General features: G+C 36.4%; 2 protein-coding genes across 7 annotated transcripts in view; both read left to right on the forward strand.

Annotated features, from left to right (window-relative positions):
- LOC105200796 (zwei Ig domain protein zig-8) overlaps positions 1-15494 on the forward strand; it is a 64564-nt gene extending 49070 nt beyond the window's left edge. For 5 of the 6 annotated variants that reach the window (XM_026130134.2, XM_026130133.2, XM_039446063.1 and 2 more), the window contains 3 exons: positions 7350-7477; positions 9787-9955; positions 10512-15494. In XM_026130134.2, the coding sequence (XP_025985919.1) occupies positions 7350-7477; positions 9787-9955; positions 10512-10603 (389 nt within the window). In that variant the 3' untranslated portion in view covers positions 10604-15494. The remainder of the gene's footprint in view (positions 1-7349; positions 7478-9786; positions 9956-10511) is intronic. The other variant, XM_011168523.3, reaches the window with a different exon arrangement.
- A 519-nt stretch (positions 15495-16013) lies between these two features.
- LOC113002944 (A disintegrin and metalloproteinase with thrombospondin motifs 12-like) overlaps positions 16014-19338 on the forward strand; it is a 45422-nt gene continuing 42097 nt past the window's right edge. The window contains exon 1 of the mRNA XM_039446067.1: positions 16014-16665. Coding sequence (XP_039302001.1) covers positions 16656-16665 — 10 coding nt within the window. The 5' untranslated portion in view covers positions 16014-16655. The remainder of the gene's footprint in view (positions 16666-19338) is intronic.

A 19338-nucleotide genomic window follows, 5' to 3' on the forward strand; every position in this document is an offset into this window, starting at 1 on the left:
TATACATTTTCGCAAACATATTTTTTATATTACTTTTTTTACAACATATTTTAACAATAATTCTCAAACTTCAATTTTAAAAATTACCCGCAAAAATATCAAATTAATATACAATTTTCTAGAATAGAAATTTATATTCTAAAATATAAAATACTTTTTAATTAAATCGTAAAATTATTAATTTTTATCAAATAAAACTTTTGCATTTATTTAATATTTTATTTTAAAAAAGCAATAATAGAAAAATGAAGAAAAAGTGAACCTGTCACTTCCTTTTTTATATACATTATGTTTTATTGCCATCGTTTTAATAAAATATATGTTTGATAGTTACTTCTTTTATTATCATCTGAATGCAATCTCTCTCGAGATTTTCCCCGCAATATTGATCAGCTAATATCAGGTCCGCAATGAAGATATATGTTTTATTTATAACTCGAAGGCAATATTGATGCATTTACTAAAACTCACCTAACTCATTCTCCAGAGATAATAAATAGATCACGCTAGTATATGAATATTTTAAAAAGATTTCATACGAGTACTAATCATGCAGAAAACCGTACTATTTTAGAATATTATAAATGAAATATTCCTTGCAAAAGATAATTGTTTTTAAAAAAAAAAAAACTAAAAATTGGTCGCTCTTTTTAGCAAAAGAATTATATTTTTTTATATGTGTAACGACGATAAAAGCTTATGACGATCAAGAGAAATTGAAAAGATACTTTTATATCGATATAGAATTGGAGCGCAATTTCTAGAATAGATTTTAACCTGGTGTTCAATAATTGCTCTATATTTTATAGTTACACTGATACATATATATAATTTTATCTTGAAAAAAAAACAAATTTAACACCTCTGCAAAATATGGCCAATCGTATTGTAGCAAATAAAAAAAAAATAAAAAAAGTACTCTCAAAACTGTCATAATAATTATTAGCCGCTAATTTCTTTTTTATTTTGACAAATAAAAAATTTGGTATAAGAAAAAATAAAAAATAATGTACTTAGAATACTGTTTATTAATTTTTTCTGTTTAAAAATATTAAATATATCCGCCGCATAGCAATGAAACGATACATTTGATAACATCAATTTCTCAAAATCTTTATATTATGACAAATAAGCATAGTCGAATTTATGGAAGTGAATCGCACCTTGTGCGAAGAGGGAGAGAAACTTTATCCCCATTCAATAATGGCGTTGAACTATTTTGAATATCCCGATAAAATATATCATCACCCGGAAACTATTTGGATGTGTGTATATATTGTATACGTGTTGAGGGAGTAGGGAAAAAAGGATCACAGTGATAGTGCCCATGACACTTCTATTGCGTTAATCTCTGTACTCCAGCTATATTTTTTGCTTTCACCATTACTCCTTTCTCATTTTGCTGGGAAAACTGCTAAATCATTTCTTTATCAAAGAAGAAGGAGCTTATTTAATGCAAGTAAATTTAATAAATTTTGATTTTAAGAAGATTTATATTAAAATAGAAATATCTACTCAAGCGTTTAAGAATTGCAAAAAAAATTGTTTAATTCATTTAGCATTTACATTAAATTAATTTTAATATTTCCTGAAGATCGATAAAATAAATTTGATATTATATTTTACGTAAGGAGCTTTTAACCGATCGTGTCAGTTATCTTAACGCGTATAATCGGGGTGATTCCTAGGAAAGCATTGCTTAATCCAGTTTCGATAATCCTCTCATCGTCGCTCGTACGACTGGTAGACGTTTCCTAGAAAATAGAGCAGGATTAACAGTTGCGGACGGAGATGGTGCTGCACGGCCGGAATAAAGTTTCGTTAGCTCAATATGGCGCCGAATGATTTCCGATCCTGGCCAGCGGCCAAGCTCCTTCCGGTCGGTTTAGCTGAAATAAAGGATGTCATATTGAGAATTTGAGGAAAGTAATGCCCGGCCGGCCGTGCCGGACACCATTGTAAGCCGCGCGCGGATTGCTGGGGGTCTGCCTGCGGCCTGGAAAATGCTATTTTGCAGGATTATCGCGGACGATAAAACCGGCACGGAGTGGGGAGTAACGCTTTCCGGGTTTGTTAGCCGATCGCGGTTTCAAAATAACCGCGAGCTTTTATTGAACATTTCCGTCGGGATTGTTTTCGCGGTTGAAGGGGACGAGGTACTGCGAAATATATATATATCGCTCGATCAGTTCCATTGCTCGTTTGGTTTAGTTCGAGTAAATTGCCGATAAAGACGTTCGTAAAAAGACTCGTTTATGAACGCTACGCCGCACAAATGCGATTCCTGAAGCCGCATGTCTCTTCAGTCGGCGAATGTATGTATCCAATAGAGATTTCTCTTCATAAAATTGAGTTGTTGCACTAAATACAGAAAGAGGCTCATTAAATTTAAATTCTACCTTAACCAAAAATCATACTGTAATACCCGTGATGGTAAATCAATGAAATTGAAGGCTAAAGCGAAATCAAATCGTAAATATTCTTAGCGATTTTAAAGCGAATAAAACTGCTCATTAAACCAAAATCAACTGTAAAGCTTCATTCTCAAACAATATGCTTTTTCTCAAAGAGCGCAATGATCTACTAGAATTGCTCCATTCTCGCCACGAGATAACACGATCGTTCTCAGGTCGAATTGGCAGCTACGAAAGTAATTAGAATTCCTAATGGTCGCAAGTACGCTTAAGTAAGTGCCAGTAACAACGCATTATTAGGGTATAGATACTCGAGCAGCTTTTCTCCCGGGGGCCGAAACTTGGGGTAGGTACTCTAGCTAAGAATCTCGCCATTACCGTCGCCTTTTGTGTAAATGGCTCTTGTTCGGTAGTTCAGCCGTAGTTCCCTTATGGGCGTGGCGGAATCGCTTGCCATGAGGAGTATCGTAATGCAGGTGGGCATCCTGGTTCATGCTCGAGAACGCGTTCTGATCGCGTTAGTATCCAGCGGCTAAGGCGGAAGTGCCGGGCCATCTCATCGCCGATAAGACATTAATCCGTAAAATATGTACGTGTTTAGGATAACAGCCGAGAGACGTCGACCATTACGAATATCGAATAAGGGTACACGCCTCCGTGCAATATATGTAACGTATCGAATAGTTCGATAATATGCGATTCAATATCACGTGGACCTCATGGAATCTGCATAAAGCTAACATACTCGACAATCTATTCTTTTCATAACACTGATTCGAAATAAAAGAAGAAATACATTCCCTTTTATTAAAAATATTGTATAAAGGTGATATACGCGTAAAAGGAAACGTAACGGAATCTCCATACGATACGCGAACGTTGCTGTAGTATAATCTCCCGAACGATTATTCACTTCACCGCGTTCGAACCACGATATATTATTCCCTTATCGTCGTTTCACCCTTTCGTAAATGACGCGTCTATCAGCCGTGATCTCCGTCAGTGGCGTACTGGCGAGTTGATGCGCAATCAGTATGACACGACGTCGGATATGCACACGCATGTCGCGCGTTTACGCACCGGAGTACACTGTATATATCCTAGACGCGCGTGTGACGCACGTTCCCGACACGGTGGTCAGTATCCGTGTAAATCCCATCGATCGGCGCATTCGGGCGCAATCAATTTCTATCGGCAATGGCGCGAATGGAAGATCATTATCGGCGTAGGAATGTTCGTGTTTTGGGCACGAAAGGACAGACGGGCGGGCCCAATGCTAGCTCTCGCTCCTGACGATATAGCGCGTAACGTATGGTACGTGTTATACTGTTATATAGCTCGCGTTACAGCGATCGTCCGCTACCAGGCTTTCTCTCACTACTCTCTCTCCCTCTCTTTCTCTCTCCTTCTCGACCCGGACAGTAATACATTCAGCGGTTGCACACTACCGTACCAGACTTGTCCCGCCGTTAACTTATCCCCGATACCGTCAGCTGCGTATGTCTGTCAAGTTAATGTCCCTGATCACTACGAACGTATGGACACCGATCTCGAGTGACGTTACGAAAAATGGGCCGCGACTGCGTTCCCGAAATGCCTCGATGCAACGACGTGATTTATCGAGCGATTCCATGTTACACACATGTACATGCGCGGGCGCACTCTCTGTCTCTCTCTCTCTGTCTCTCTCCCTCTCTGACCAAGAAGATTAATATTAAAGGAATTGAATAAGAATGATTACATTGTCCGTGCTAAACGATACGTGCAATTTGTTTAAAACAATACCACATATTTGACATGCAATCAAATGTAAGCGAATAAGGATCGGAATAAGGTGACAGAATTAAGACATCGTATCTTAATCAAAGTATGCAAGTCGGATTTAATCTTCAAGTCACGAAACAGACGAGACGAGCGGCTTTTTTTAACGTCAAAGAGTAACAAGAGATCTGGTAACGATACAAAGGCGCGACGGTAGAATCGAACGACCCGCAATTTCCTTTCAGGAGAGAAAGTTCGCGTCTTCCAACCGAACGTATTTCGCAAAGGTAGCGTCGATTTACTATCTTCCATGCTGGTTAGACTTTTTTGTGGGCAACAACGGCGGAGTGGTGATTCAATTGCGGACGAAGTCGCGGTCGGGCCACGTACGCGGTCCACCCTCGATTTATTTCACCGGTCCTGCAGCCAGAGAGGTGCGGCAGCGTAGTGATCGATCAAAGATAGGGGATCGATGGCTCGGTTAAAGGCGTAGCGGCCAATTCGATTCTCTCCTACCACTGAAATTCAGGAATACTTCGCCTCACGGTCCGAAAGAATAAAGGCGGTGTCGCGAATGTGTACCTCAAAGATTTTAAACTTGAGCGTACTCTCGACGTGGGGTAGAAAATGTATCTCTTTTACGTAACGCTTTATGAATAAATTAGAGTCGGTAAACCAACGCGGCACTCGACTGTACACCGTTTGCGTCTGGTTAGCAAACGATGTTGAACAAAAGTAACGTTCGATAATTAGGTGGATTAATGTAATTATTGTAACATATTAATTTAATATTATATATTAATTAAATGTTAAAGTATTTGTCAAATGCGTATTTTCATTGCAATTAACATTTCTCGATTATTTGCAGCTGCAAATTTTGAAAATTCATAAATATATATCTAAATAAATATATCTAAATAAATACCAGTGAAAATATTTCGACGAAGAACAAAGATCGTCAAACAAATTCCAGACGGACCGGCCACCACGGTTCCATTGGACGGTCACGGATTGTCGAAATAATTGATCGTTTCCTCTTAATAGGCCCTACTGTTTGCGAAGAGCGTCGTTGAATTCTCGAGATACCTGCACAGTACGTCGTAAAACGAACGACGTCCTGCGTCTCTTTTCGCGGAATGTTCGCGTGAAATGCATTCTGTCCAGTCGTTCAGGGATCTCCGAGAAGGAAATGAAGTTCTCTCGTTTGTACAAGGCTGACCAGAGGCGGGCACTGTCCGCTAACGAAAGTCCCAGTTGCAGTTGCACAATTGAGCAACGCGTCGATGGGAACTCCGGAACATCATGGGATCTTAATTTCGGCGTGACATCGTTAGCGTAACAAAAACGTTCTCACTTGCAGCTAACGACAAACTCCTCGTGTTCTCGTTAACATCGTATCTTAACGATGCCCGTGCTCTCCCTGACTTCCAAGCAGCGAAACCTGGGAGAGAGAATATGCGCACTCTGTGACCCGTAATTTTGTTCAATGATATTCTGCCAAGGAGTGCACGCGAACAATGTGCTGAAGAGAATTACGTCCCGAAATTGTCGTTAGTAAACTTATAAACTTGAGTTTAAATCAAAGTATGCGACGACAGCGACCTGGTTTATGAGAAAATTAGTCTTCCCATTGAAATAGATCCAACTTGAAAACATCGAAGAAAAATACGCGACAGCGTTTGCTCTAAATCGCGAAATTGAGACCCTCCCAGAAGTAAATACTAACAAACGGAGAGGAAGAAAACAGTCTGGCGAACGCGTGAGGTATCGAAATGGGTGTGCGTTGCACGAAAGATTTCACATAACGACGCCCCACGTAAGCTTTACAAATTGCGCGCAACGCGCGGTAAGCCATCGAATGACGTGCGTGCTGCGAAACGTTATTATGCGGAAAAACACATCACGATAACGATAAAAGAAGATTTCAAATATCTTTACGATATGCGATTGTTAAATCCGCTCATATTTTACTCTATCGGGAAGTTGGACCCTCGCCGGGCCGCGAGAACAACGTTTGCAATGCGAGCAACAAAAGGACCTCGAGCCTCATGAAACAGTAATAAGCCGTTGCCGCCCTGCGATACTCGCCCTCGCTTTTGGTATTCCTGGCGTGGGAATGAAGATCTCTCTGTTGCCGCAGACCGCCCGCTCGCGCAAGTCGGTCAGCAAACGACGGTGGAAGTCTCGAAACTGGTTTGTCAGATAATTGAGATCCACCAATGGGAATCCGAGAAACTTGGAGAATCCCGGCCGACGGACTGTAACGATCTTGTGTACCGCGGACGCTGAGATTCGCCGAGGTGGTATTTCCAGCAACAAGATTTAATGGAAGGGCGGGTAGAAGGAAAAGGGAAGAGACATGCTCCCACCCCTGTGTACGTTTTCTGTATGATCATTGATTTCTACGTGCACAAAGCGCGAGACAAAAATTCCGGACACGTCGTATCGCGCGGTATCGCTCTCGCGAAAATTAAAAGGGTTCTTAGCGCCTCGAGATACACGAGTGTATGCGTGTGCGTGTACGTGTGTGTGTGTGTGTGTGTGTGTGTGTGTGTGTGTGTGTGTGTGTGTGTGTGTGTGTGTGTGTGTGTGTGTGTGTGTGGTCTCGCGACGGGCGGAAATATATGCAGCTCTAGCCGATTCGAGTGTGAGGCACTTCAAAAGAATCCGTATATCTTGTGGTTCAATGATTTCTCCTCAATCGCATACAAAGCGAATCTCTCGAACGGAAACTCCCAGTCATCCGGAATTGATTCCGGTGCTTCCTCCGAGCGAACCTGTTTTCCGCGAAATAATGTGAGTATAATGCCGAGCGACCCCTCTTGTGCACGGTTATTGCATTTCATTTCGGCTGCCGACTTTTTGCTCTCCTTTGAATAGTTTGAACGATCGTTCGGAAAAATACGGGAGACGAAGAATACGGAACAACAATCTCGTATTTTCAACGGCAAGAATTATAAGGCAGTCCTTATTGCTGCTTTCTGTCATAATTGCAAGGAAGAAAAAGAACTTTAAGTAAATCTCCACTAGCGGACATCCTTGTTTGCGATTAAAACGAAACGTTCGCTTACCTACGTTGTACGTAGGTAAAATGACATAAATGAAGGATGTTTTAGAAATAAGAAAATCGACGCGAACTGAAAACATTATATGCGATTCTCTCTGTTGTTGCAGAACCTGTGACGGAAATAGCCGGCGGTCCCGACCTGTTCATCAACAAGGACAGCACTATAAATTTAACATGCTACGTAAGACACGCGCCCGAACCACCGTCGACGATAATTTGGAGTCACAACCACCAGGTAAGTCGATCTTGCGAACGAGGTTCTTGCCACTTGCTGAAAATCACCCGTCACGCTGCTGTCAAGTCATGAAAGGCGCTTTCAACCGAACCCCCCCCCATTCGAATTTCACAACCAACGATGGTTTTGCGGACGGACCGCAGATATCGGTACAAACAGAAACATTTTTCATGTTTCTCGCGGCTGTTCAAAAAAATAGGACCGCAGTTGTGTGTATGCGCTTCTATCGGCTTGGCGCGTATATCGATTATCGCTGGTAACGTGCTTTCGTTCCTTCGGGCGTACGATGTTTGTAGAAGGCGCCAACCGCGGCTTGCTGTCTCGATGAGATGATGCATTACCGTTTCAGCGATGCAAAAATCATAATTAAAGATTTATGTTTACGACGACACCCCTCTTTATTCACGGTATAATGTAACTATTCTCATAATATCACAATGATACGAGTGTTTCAATTAAATATAACAAAGTTTCTCTCTCAATACCGCGAAACAATTCGTTTACTTGGGAACACTGCAAAAGTTCCTCCCTCGGGAAATGTACATCTAAAGATGGCCGCGTTATTAATAACAAACAGACAATGCTCTCGTAACATTACGTCAGTTTCATTTGAGTTTAAGAAATCACACGATCGCACTTATTTCTGTAAACGCGCATACAACTACAAAATAATCAGGACGGCTGTATAGATGTCGTTTTAAGTTGCAGTTTCGGGAAACTTGTCCCAAAATACTTTCTGCCATTCAAGGGAGACACCTACAGTCGACACTTTGCCTCTTCCATTTCCCACAAAGTGCCTTGAATCCCGTCTAGTCACGTCACGGACAGATAATATGGTACCTGGTTTCCGTCTTCTTTCGCGAATAAGCAATTAAATTTTAGGTCGGTTAAATGCTTATATCACTATTATTCGTGGCAATCGCTTTAGATATCAATTTAAAAAATATATAGAAAATAATCGTGATGAATGAATGTGATATCGATAGCATTAATTGAAATCTTCCATTTATTTAAATTTGTCTCTTAATTGAATTTCCTTAATTAAATTTCTATACAATACTTGTTAATATTTATTGCAAAATTTTATACCATGTGGTTCTTTCTAGCCAAAATCATTATTAATTTTTCTTTGACCAGCATATGCATGCGCATTCATAAATCCAATAATTGTGATCGCAATTTCTGCTGGTAATTAAATATCATCAAATATGATTAATTACAGGCGCAATAAATTCTGTTCTAATGAAACTTATAAAACAAACACATACAATAATTTGTGTAGCTGGTTCATAAATTACCAATCATTGCAAAATTTACCTGTGGTTATAACAAAATTAAAATATTGAAAGGATTGTTACAATGATTCTTTGAAGAACAAAATATAAAATGTTAAAAAAGCAGATTTATTCTTTAAAAGTTCTCAGTCTTTCTACACAGAAAGTAAAATAATATCAAGTATTAGTATCAAATTAAAATTAATACATTCTATTTATTGATTCATATATAAGTAAGAAATTATAGTCTTATATATGATCTTGCTTATGTATAATTTAATCTTCTTTAAAGAATTTCATAATTTTGAATTTCAACATAAAACATTTTATTTTTATGTTAATATTATAATAGTCATCTGAAGAACACAATTTTATTGTTTTAATTATAATAGTATTCAAAAATATAATACTTGAGAAATTCTAATTCTTGGTTTTAAAAAATTTTTATTTTTTCTTCAAAAACTTTTTGTCTCAACTCATGAAAATTATTATTGAACAATGAATGAATTTTTCTTGTTGAAATTATACGAAATTCTTCGTGTAAGCAAGTTGTCTATTTAACGCTATAATCACATTTCAATATTTAACATTTCGAAAATAAAGGTATTCTCAAAATAAAGTGATTATTCTTTTTTTCAGAGTATTGAATTTAAATAAGATCTATTCGCATTGTAATCAATATGAATCTTTTTATTGCTTAAAATGCTTAAACAATTAAATGTAGCAATTTAAATGTTTAACATTTAAGAAAAAAATATATAAAATCCAAAACGCATAAATCTTAACTAGTGTTTTTAATATTTTCATAATTACGATCCCGTGATAAAAATACATGTGTCATGTCGGAACAGCGAGGTCACAGGAAATGAATATAGCGCCTAGAAAAAAATCCTAGGAAAAAGGATTTCTGTCATTGCAGGGAACACGTTCCGTCGACACTTCCTGCTTCTTCCTTTCCCGCAGAGTGGCCCCATCCGTACTCGGTCACGTCAGAGGCAAGTAACCCGACGTGCTTTTTATATCCTTTTTCCGCAGGCGATTAACTTCGACTCGCCGAGGGGTGGCATCAGTCTGGTAACGGAAAAGGGACCCGTGACTTCGAGCCGTTTACTCATTCAGAAGGCGATCCAGAGAGATTCCGGCCTTTACACGTGCTCACCCAATAACACTCATCCTAACAGCGTACGGGTCCACATAGTCAATGGTAAAAGAAAAATGCCAATTTCGCTTAGAACGGACTCTACGTGCAAGCATTCGCACGTTACTCGTTTAGATTCGCGAGTGAGACGTTCTTTGAAAAAGCGGACTCACTAAAAAGAATCCCCGCAATGCGTATTCAACTAACAGATACGCTCGAAAATCTAATAAAAATTTATGATAATTATTTTTCGCTATGTTTTTTGCGAGGAAATATAAAAACACATTTTACGTTTTACATACATATATAAAAATAACGTAATTAAATTTATCGCGGAAATTAAATCATTTAATTAATTACGTTAGTGGTCTAGAATCAACCGGAATTACTTTTGTAAGATAAAAAACTAGCCAACGAGAGGGGTCTCTAAACCTACGAAAATAGTCTTTTTAGTCCACATAGAAAGGTGCCTCACCAAAAACTACTTAGCTCGTAAACGTCAAGTGGGACCTCTTCACCCCAAGCGAGAGCTCGCGCTCAGCTCCGCGGAAACGTTGCTCTAAATACCACCTGCTAAGAGCCGACCGAGCGAAACGGCATTATAGCGTGGCGTTTGTTTCAGAAGAACACCCAGCGGCAATGCATCACGGTAGAGGCGACAGAATGGCCGCGACGCTGCTTCCGGTCGTCCTACTTCTTCGGATGATATTCTAGCCGACGTTATGCACTCCGGGTTGAATGCGCGCGAACTTAAGCACGGTCGCCTAACTCCCACGAAACCATTGAGCGGAGGTTCTGTTTCGCGGTTTTGTCTCCGGGGATTCAACTCGACGCGCATTCGACACGTTTCGCCTCGCGAAAGTAACGAAATCTCGTCGTAGGTTTGGGTCGCGACGTCGCGTGTCTCCCATTACGTCATTAGGGCGTTAGGCTGATTGGAAACCATCCAATTGTCGCACCGTCGTCGCCTCGAAAACGCGAGTTAAAAACAAATACTCTTAGGTTAGATCACAACAAATGGATTGTGGATAAGGACTATTGAATGTATACTTAGTTCCATGTTATTATGTGGTTAAACGAGAGAACAAAAATTTAGCTTAATGGCCAAAAAGTTTGATACGAATTAAGAGTATTTTTATTAGGGAATGTTAAATTGTTTAACGAGACATTTCTTAATCACCGATTCCGCTGTTGTAATTGACAAGCGAGAACTTGTCTATAATAATTTTTAACACGATTGAACGAATAGACTCGCTGAACTTTTGTCTCACTTTCAAGGCCGTTGTCATTTTGCGAAAAAGAACAACGTCTAGGTTCTTGCCCCACTACGGAAACAAGTACGAACTCTTTTTCTGTTCCGGCAAAGAGTCGCAAGTCCGCTTCCGCCGTCTGGAATCTTTCCTCACTTCCTGAAATAAGAATCGTCTGCAAAGAAGAAACATTTTCACAAATACCGTACTAATATAATACGTGATCTAAAAAAACGATTCAACTTTTCTGAATCTTGATATTTGCTTTTGAATTTTAATCTTTATGAAAAAAAAAAGAAACGGCAGTATATAAAGAATGTCTTGTAAGAACTGCAAGACTCACTTTGTATATTTTTCGATCTTAAGAAAATTAAAAAAAAAAACATTTCCTCGTAATGTTCCTAAACGAAAACCAAAAAAAGATTGATTCGTTGAGTTATACGAACATAATACGTAAAATTACACACTGATGACAACAAAGTTGAAATATTAAGTGGAAAACGCGCACCCCGATGTACAGTCTCTTTAAAATAAGCGTATTAACCCATTTCTTAAATACTATTTATGCAATCACAACAAAAATGATAACAAATGTTTATTATAATTTATTTTAGAACGCAATTGTAGTAATGTAAAGTCGCCACCGTTATTCATAATTGCCTTCGGCATCTCTGAGGCATATTTTCAGCGTATTCCCGGGGTAGAGATTTTCACGGCGATTTAATTTGTCGAACTAGCTGCTTTTTGGATTCTACTTTAGCTTTAACTTTATTTATCTTATACACATTTACTTTAAGATTGGTATTTGACGATTGTGGGGATCAGTCTAGCACATCGATGCAATTTTCGTTTTTTTTTTCACTGCATATGTAAAAGTAACTGCAATGTTTGAAATTATTATCTTCTTGGAGAACCCAGTATTCTTTTCCTGATTCAAATCACTTCTTGGCATATGTAATCAAGTATTTTTTAAATAAATTTTTAACATTCTTTCCGCATTATTGTTGCCAAGGAAGATTCAAACATCGGATCAAAAAAAGTCACATCGCGTTCTGGTAAGTCATTGACTGTTAACTCTTGGTAACGTTTTATCCACTTATGCACAAAGGGTTTCGACTTTTTCATACATTGATTCGCTTTTTCAAGCGATATTTTCGTCCCTTTTTAGTACAGGCATATAGAACATCGTTTCAAAGCGTACGTACAAAATGAGTGTCATGTAACGGACAAATTGTCCGTTCATAACAATAGCCGAGCTGCTGCTGTAGCCTTTGACAGAATGCGTCATAGAAAAAGGATCTCTTTATCTGTTTTTTAGATCAACGTTTTACTTCATACGCCTATTTTAAACTGACTGTATCAGAGTCTCATTTTTAATAAAGTTAACTGTCATATATCATTTTCGGCAAAAAACCTTTAACACGAACACCGCGTATTCATTATTGCAGTTTTTTAAATTATTAATTGTCCTCGGTAGACCGAATGTTCGTTCTATTCGTTGCGACCCTACATGCGCAATTTTGTAATCGGATTATTGAGTGCCGCGTACGAAACAACGTTTGGAAGCTCTAAAAAGAACAGAACTTTTATAAATTGCAAATATACGCATTTGAGAGAAGAAATTATAATAACAGGCGTTACAATATTCTTCTGAAATTTTATGAAATTTTCTTCCCAATTGGATGTGAAAACTCCAACGCATCAATAAGGATTATTTTAAGTGCAAATGTAATTAAAAGTTATTTAGATAAATTAACTTTAATTCGCATAAATTACAGTCTAAAATATTTATTAGAAAAGTGGATTAATTGCTTTTATTTGGTTTGATTTCCATTGACAAAATCTAGCTAATGTTTCATTTTTGGAAAACTTTAAAATGTAATATCGATAACTATAATTTTATAATCTTAAAACATTAAAATATTAAAACCTAAAAACTGTGTTATATCAAAATATGATTATTCTCTGACAATTAGAAAAAACTAAATATAGAAAATGAGAAAAAATATTTCAAAGACGCGTATCAGATTATATGGTAATATAGTAGAATAATCATGCGTGTCATACATGTCAGACAATAATATTCGTTCAACTTCGGAAGTAAGGATGGATGAACTGACGGCCTGAGAAACGTACAGAATCGGAAACTTGAAAACTTGCGCGCGAGGAGGCAATGACTTTTATGCGGATACGCAAATATAACGGAGTTTCTCCGGACTCGCGGCAGCGCGATGTATCTGCAGGAAGAAAGCAGGTTTATTCGCCGAACTTATAATGGCCTGACTTCGAAGCGGATTTTATCCTCGTTACCGGTAAAAACGTATTGTTCGAAAGTGCATTAGCTCTCGGGGATTCGAACACGTTGCGCAACCCGGGACGATACCAAGATTGTTTCGTTTTCCGCCGTAAAGGGGGACTGGCATTGTGCCTCTGCAGTGAGCTTGGCAATATTGTTGCGTCGGAAATTTACCTCGCTTCTTCAGGACCACTCACGAAAACATAAAACTATGATATCCTCGGTGATATCTTTGTCGCTATTAACGCCCAAGACCGAATGTTTCTTCTATCAATGGGACCATGTAATCGGAGCGCGTTGGTCCAATCGCGAATAACTCGTATTTAGCAATTGATACCGGCGTGCACACAAAAGAAACGGTCCTATGGTTGCTGTATATACTACATTAGAAACGTGATCCTAAGAATATTTCGGTGCCAGTCTTTCAATTAGCTTGTAACGACACCGAAATTCGTTGTACTTCGTGGATATCACGTATAATGCATACACACGGGAAATGTTTTTATAGACGTCAGTATATGTATGCGGTTAATCAGGGGAGAACAAACTTTTCATCCCGCGGAGATTTCGTCAATTCTTAATATGTCGTATCATAATCTTCGCACTAATACGTGATAAAATAACTTTTGCCATTGGGCACTAATCTTCAAGAGATCACTGTATGAAAGTTTTCCGTCATAGGTGTAGTTGTAAACACCTGGCAATGTCGAATGTCACGCATTTTTATCTCACTTTTCCTTCGGTAGTTCTTTTTTAATTTAGAATCAAGTGAGTAATTAATGAATTATTAGGTTAAAAAGTAAATAAAATTAAAGTTACATACTTTATTATACATAAAAAGTTATAATTATTACAATTATATATATTAATTGTTGTTGTCAGAATATTACTGAAAACTAAAAACAAGAATTTTTATATGAATTGGGGTGATAATTGTCGTAAAAACATTCGAAACAAAATACTGATGCTTTATACTAAACATATTGAATAAAAACAACATCTTTACATGTTCAGTATTGATAAAAGGAAGCATACTTTATTAATATTTAAAATTTTTCATTGATACTTCATAAATATTGAAAATCAGTTGTTCATCAATTAATTTCAATGCGTAGCATGAATATTAAATTATTGGCATAAAACTTGGTGCACTAATATAGCGCTATTATATAAAAGATTTTTAAGGAACGCTCTCTTTCTCCATTCAGAAACAAATTTTTTTGTTATTGACACTTTTGGGAAAATGAAACAGGGATTTTACTTTTACAATAACATTTTTGAAGATAAAACAGGAGGGGCGTGTTGCAAAATTAAAATCATTCTATTCAAATACACATCTATTTGCCAAACTTGCGTATTTTTATCATCAAATAAAAAATTTTATTGAACACAAAACGCTCTTGCTTTGTTAGCACAAAAACGTGAATTAGTCACTCGAGAGGACGCATTTATTAAAAAAGAACGCAATTTTATTCTCCCCTTGTGCATCAATTTAGCATACCAATTTTTATGCCAATGATTTTAATATGCGTGGTACGTATCAAAATTAATTGGCGAGGAATCATCAAAATTTTTAAATATTAATAAGTGTACTTCCATTTATTAATAGTGAACTAACCGTGTAAAGATGTTGCTTTGATTGTGCTTTTTTGACAATGGATAACATTTAAACGACGATCAACATAATTGTAATAATTTTAATTTTATATAATAAAAGTATGTAAATTATTTTAATTTTATTTATTTTTTTAGTCTAATAATTCATTAATTACTTACTCTCGAAAACTAATACCCGATGGCCATAATTATTTCATCACGTATTAATGAGAGAAGCGTATAATATAATGTAATAAAAATTTAATAAAATTTGCGAGATCAAAGGTTAGTCTTCTCCTTGTAAACAAAGAAAACGATTGAAAGAGTGTAGATTAAGTGTTACTCGTCACTCTCTATAGACACATTTTCATAAGTCTGTACATTTTCGCCGAATTAGTGTTGCGAACTGTGTCGAAAAATTTTATTTGCCATTGTACGCATTTAATAAAAGGACAAAAAAGCACTCAGAAGCGAGTGACGGATCGTGCATGAACGACCTACATTAATTACACTTTTTTGGTTAAACGAATTCTTACACCGAATCGCTTAGCAATTGTGGATCTTTTGGATATTGCCTCAATAACTCATTAATCATGATTCCTTTTTTAGTTCTTAGTTATCTTTGGCATCGCATTTTAAAAGAGCAATTTTAATTAATACTTGAGTTAATGGGCGCTAATTACTCTACCAAGAGAAAAAAACTCTTTCACGCCGTCTTGTTCGCCACTTTGTTACACAAACCGGTTACCTTGCTTAAATTTCACCTGTCTCGACGTTTCCTTTGCTTTTCAAACCCACAGGGTTTGTATCTCGCGTTTGTGTCCACGGAATCGGAAATGTACATAATGGTCTGACGTTCTGTATGATTTAATAATTTAATAATATTGTTGTGTTTTAAAGGGGAACTGTTGAATAAAAAATAATTAACTGAAATTATGATTATTATCAACAGAAATTATGATTATTAAAAAAACAGTGTATAAAATAAAAATTACAGGAAAAACAAATTAACTTCCACAGCATATTGAAGAATCAACGACCTGAAGCGTAAGTATTTTTAAAATATCTGCTAAAACATTTTTGTATTTAATATTCTTATTAGACACACGGTATGCCTAGTATACATTCGTAATATATTCGATAATCGATGTATAAAGTTCGGCTCTGTGTAATTATTTCCATAATTATTATCTTCGTAACACAAAGCGTAGCTAGGAGGAAACTTTCCGTTACCAGGCAATAATTTCCATCGCAAATGTAATTATTAACGCTGTCGGGCATTATATACGGTGCAGTTCATTATATGGGAATTAATAAATTTAATGACAGTTCCAGCGTGCGTCATATCACGGTGTAACCGGTAGCGACGCATTAGTATACTACCTCCATCAACGAGGCACGCATCCAATTGGAAAGTCGATAGACTCTGTTATGTGACACGCGATCATACGTTCCGTTTCACAAGCTCTAGATACAATGCGATTTTTTTTTAATGTATATTTCACTTCTGAATCACGATGCGTATTTTTTATGACTGAGCATAAATTTCAGTGGCAATAGAAACATTCGGTGGCGCAACGTGACTCAATGGCGGTCCAGTGGATCGGACATCGAAGTATCAAAAATGTATCAAAGTGAGTATTAAATCAATAGGTATGTGTGTGCGGTATCGATATCACTATTCATTCAATGAATTAATAAATGTAACTATTCATTCGTAAAATAAGCTTGTGTCAGATTAAAATTTTTTACTTTAATGGATATCGTATTTGACGTTTTTTTTATAATATTCCGTCAAATCGGATTAATAATACAGGATAACCAATGAGATTGTGTTTGAAAATAAACTTATATTTTTCCTCTTCTGTTTTGACGATCGTTTTCCTAATTGAGATTGGATGTCCGAGAAGCGTCTTCAATTTTATTTAATCCATTGTGCAAGTCAATTTATGAGCGTCAACATGAATGTATTCGAAGAAAAAGTGTTTTTATTGAATGATTCTACAGCAGAGGCGAAAACTATACAGAAGCACATCGTAAATTCCGTAGTATAAATATGAATCTAAAAAAGTTTTCAGCGAAGCTACACTTTGAATGAAATACGCTTTTGACATTTTTCTTATTCTCCTCATAATCCGTTTTTCTCATAATCGTGCTATATATATGGTATATATTTATTTTACTATATTTTTTACATAATTATAAATAATTTTGATATGTACAGTGCATTGAATGATCGTAAAAGTTATGTATCCGGTTTATCTCGTAACATTATAATAGGAAAAACAATTGATGACATCAAAATATATTTTGAAGAAAATCCGAATATCTCCGTTCAGAAAACGACTCAAGCTATAAGTTTAAAGCGAGAAACTCTCTGAAAGGTTTTAAGAGACGTCATCAAAATGTATCAGCACGAAATCAATACGCATCAGTTGCTAACTGTAACAGCTGTAGAGAAAAGAATTCAATTTTGCAAAATGATGAAAAATATTAATTTTGCATATAGAGATCTGGAATGGCCTTCTTACTCATTCGAATTTAGATTCATTTGTACGATATTGAATGATATGTTATACGATTTTTTTCTGTGGGATATTAAAGAAAAATGTTATGCCGAATGATCACTGATGAACTCAAAGAAAATATTCGAAAGTTTATTCATGGAATTTTCCTAGTTAGATTATGTATTTAAAAAATCAAAAATCATTGCAGTTCCGAGTAATTCCGATATTTCAAAAACACATATTATTAAATCATACATATATTATTAAATCATATAAATTAATTTATAGCACTTTTTTCATAAAACTTGTTATATTATTCTGATAATACATATTATTAAAAATTATTATAATATATAAATTTTTGACCATATTAGTAATAAAATTGAAAAGTTTTCTCTACAATACATGACGTTTTATTCATTTTGTTCGGATTACATATTACAAAATAATAATAATTTTATTTTCAACACAATTTTCATAATTACCCTGCATAACCCAAATTACAACAACACAAAAAATTATGTAAATACGAAAATTACAAAAGAGAGAATTAATAATAAAATAAACTGAAAACTCTCTACAAACGTAAAATTTATAAATTATTAAACAAAAAGTTGGTTTAGAAAGTTGTTTGTTACAATTTTATCTCTTTCGCTTCCCGATATAATTTTCCGCAATAGTTTCGATGAGCTAACATAGGTTCGATTAGTGGTGCCACTATCAGTGGAACATATATGAATCGGGAATATATACTCGTACAAACAGTACGGTAATTCCGTCAGTTAGTACTTGGTTAATACAATAGGTCAATCGTATGCACACACACAACGGACGCCGGTACAGACAGACATATCGAAATTCCTATATCTATATGCGTAACTAACGTTGGCAAGCCATAACAATGTGCGTACGTTGCATTGCCGAAGTAATCACGTATATCGCATTGTCATAAGTATCCGTACGAGCGAGCAGATTCTAATGCATCAACCGGAATATGAAGGGGACTGTTGAAATTGTACTGCTCCAATTAATATCTAAAGCGGCAGATAATTCACAGCCCCGCTTATCCGACATTCGAATTCTATGCGTAGCAGCTTTCGGCGAAGCAGTATTTCGGAGATCTCTCTCAATGGTTGTTTCACTTCGTGTTATTTCGAGAAACTCATCCGCGGATAACGATAAGCAAATGTTTGTCTCGGAGTTAGTAGCGGCGCCTAATCCGCGCCATGAAAATCGTGACAAACACCGGAAGGAAAATCAATATAAATGTAAATAATGCGCAAGACGCGGTTGGCAAACAGTTAGCACTTTCGTCATCTTACGTATTCATTTGAAATTTTACCTTGGCTACACTGTATAAGTAACTGCATCCGCAAACATGTGGTAGAAAAATCAACTGTGTACTAAAGTAATTGAATAAGGAATGTTTCTTTTTTGCGTCTATGGTGCTCCAATATTTGTTAAAATCAGTTGTAAAAAAAAGAACAACTACGTTTTGCATCACAAAGTATCACATTACATTAATAAATCACATTATGAATCAGTTATTGAATAAAAGTTGAGAAGTTTCTAAATTAACACGGGAATTAGTACAGAAAGTAAAACGTTTGCAATTTATTACAAGATATATGTTTTATCAGAAATTAATAAGACTTAATGTAATAATAAAACAAATATATTATCCTCTTATTAATATATTGTAACAAAACTGCAAACTTGTTCAGAAACTTAGCATTATGTGCATGTGTAAACTATGTTTAATTATCTGACACACTTCAACGTAGTTAAATCTAATTTGCT

The sequence above is a fragment of the Solenopsis invicta genome, chromosome 2 (genome assembly GCF_016802725.1).
Source record: "Solenopsis invicta isolate M01_SB chromosome 2, UNIL_Sinv_3.0, whole genome shotgun sequence".
Lineage (NCBI taxonomy): Eukaryota > Metazoa > Arthropoda > Insecta > Hymenoptera > Formicidae > Solenopsis > Solenopsis invicta.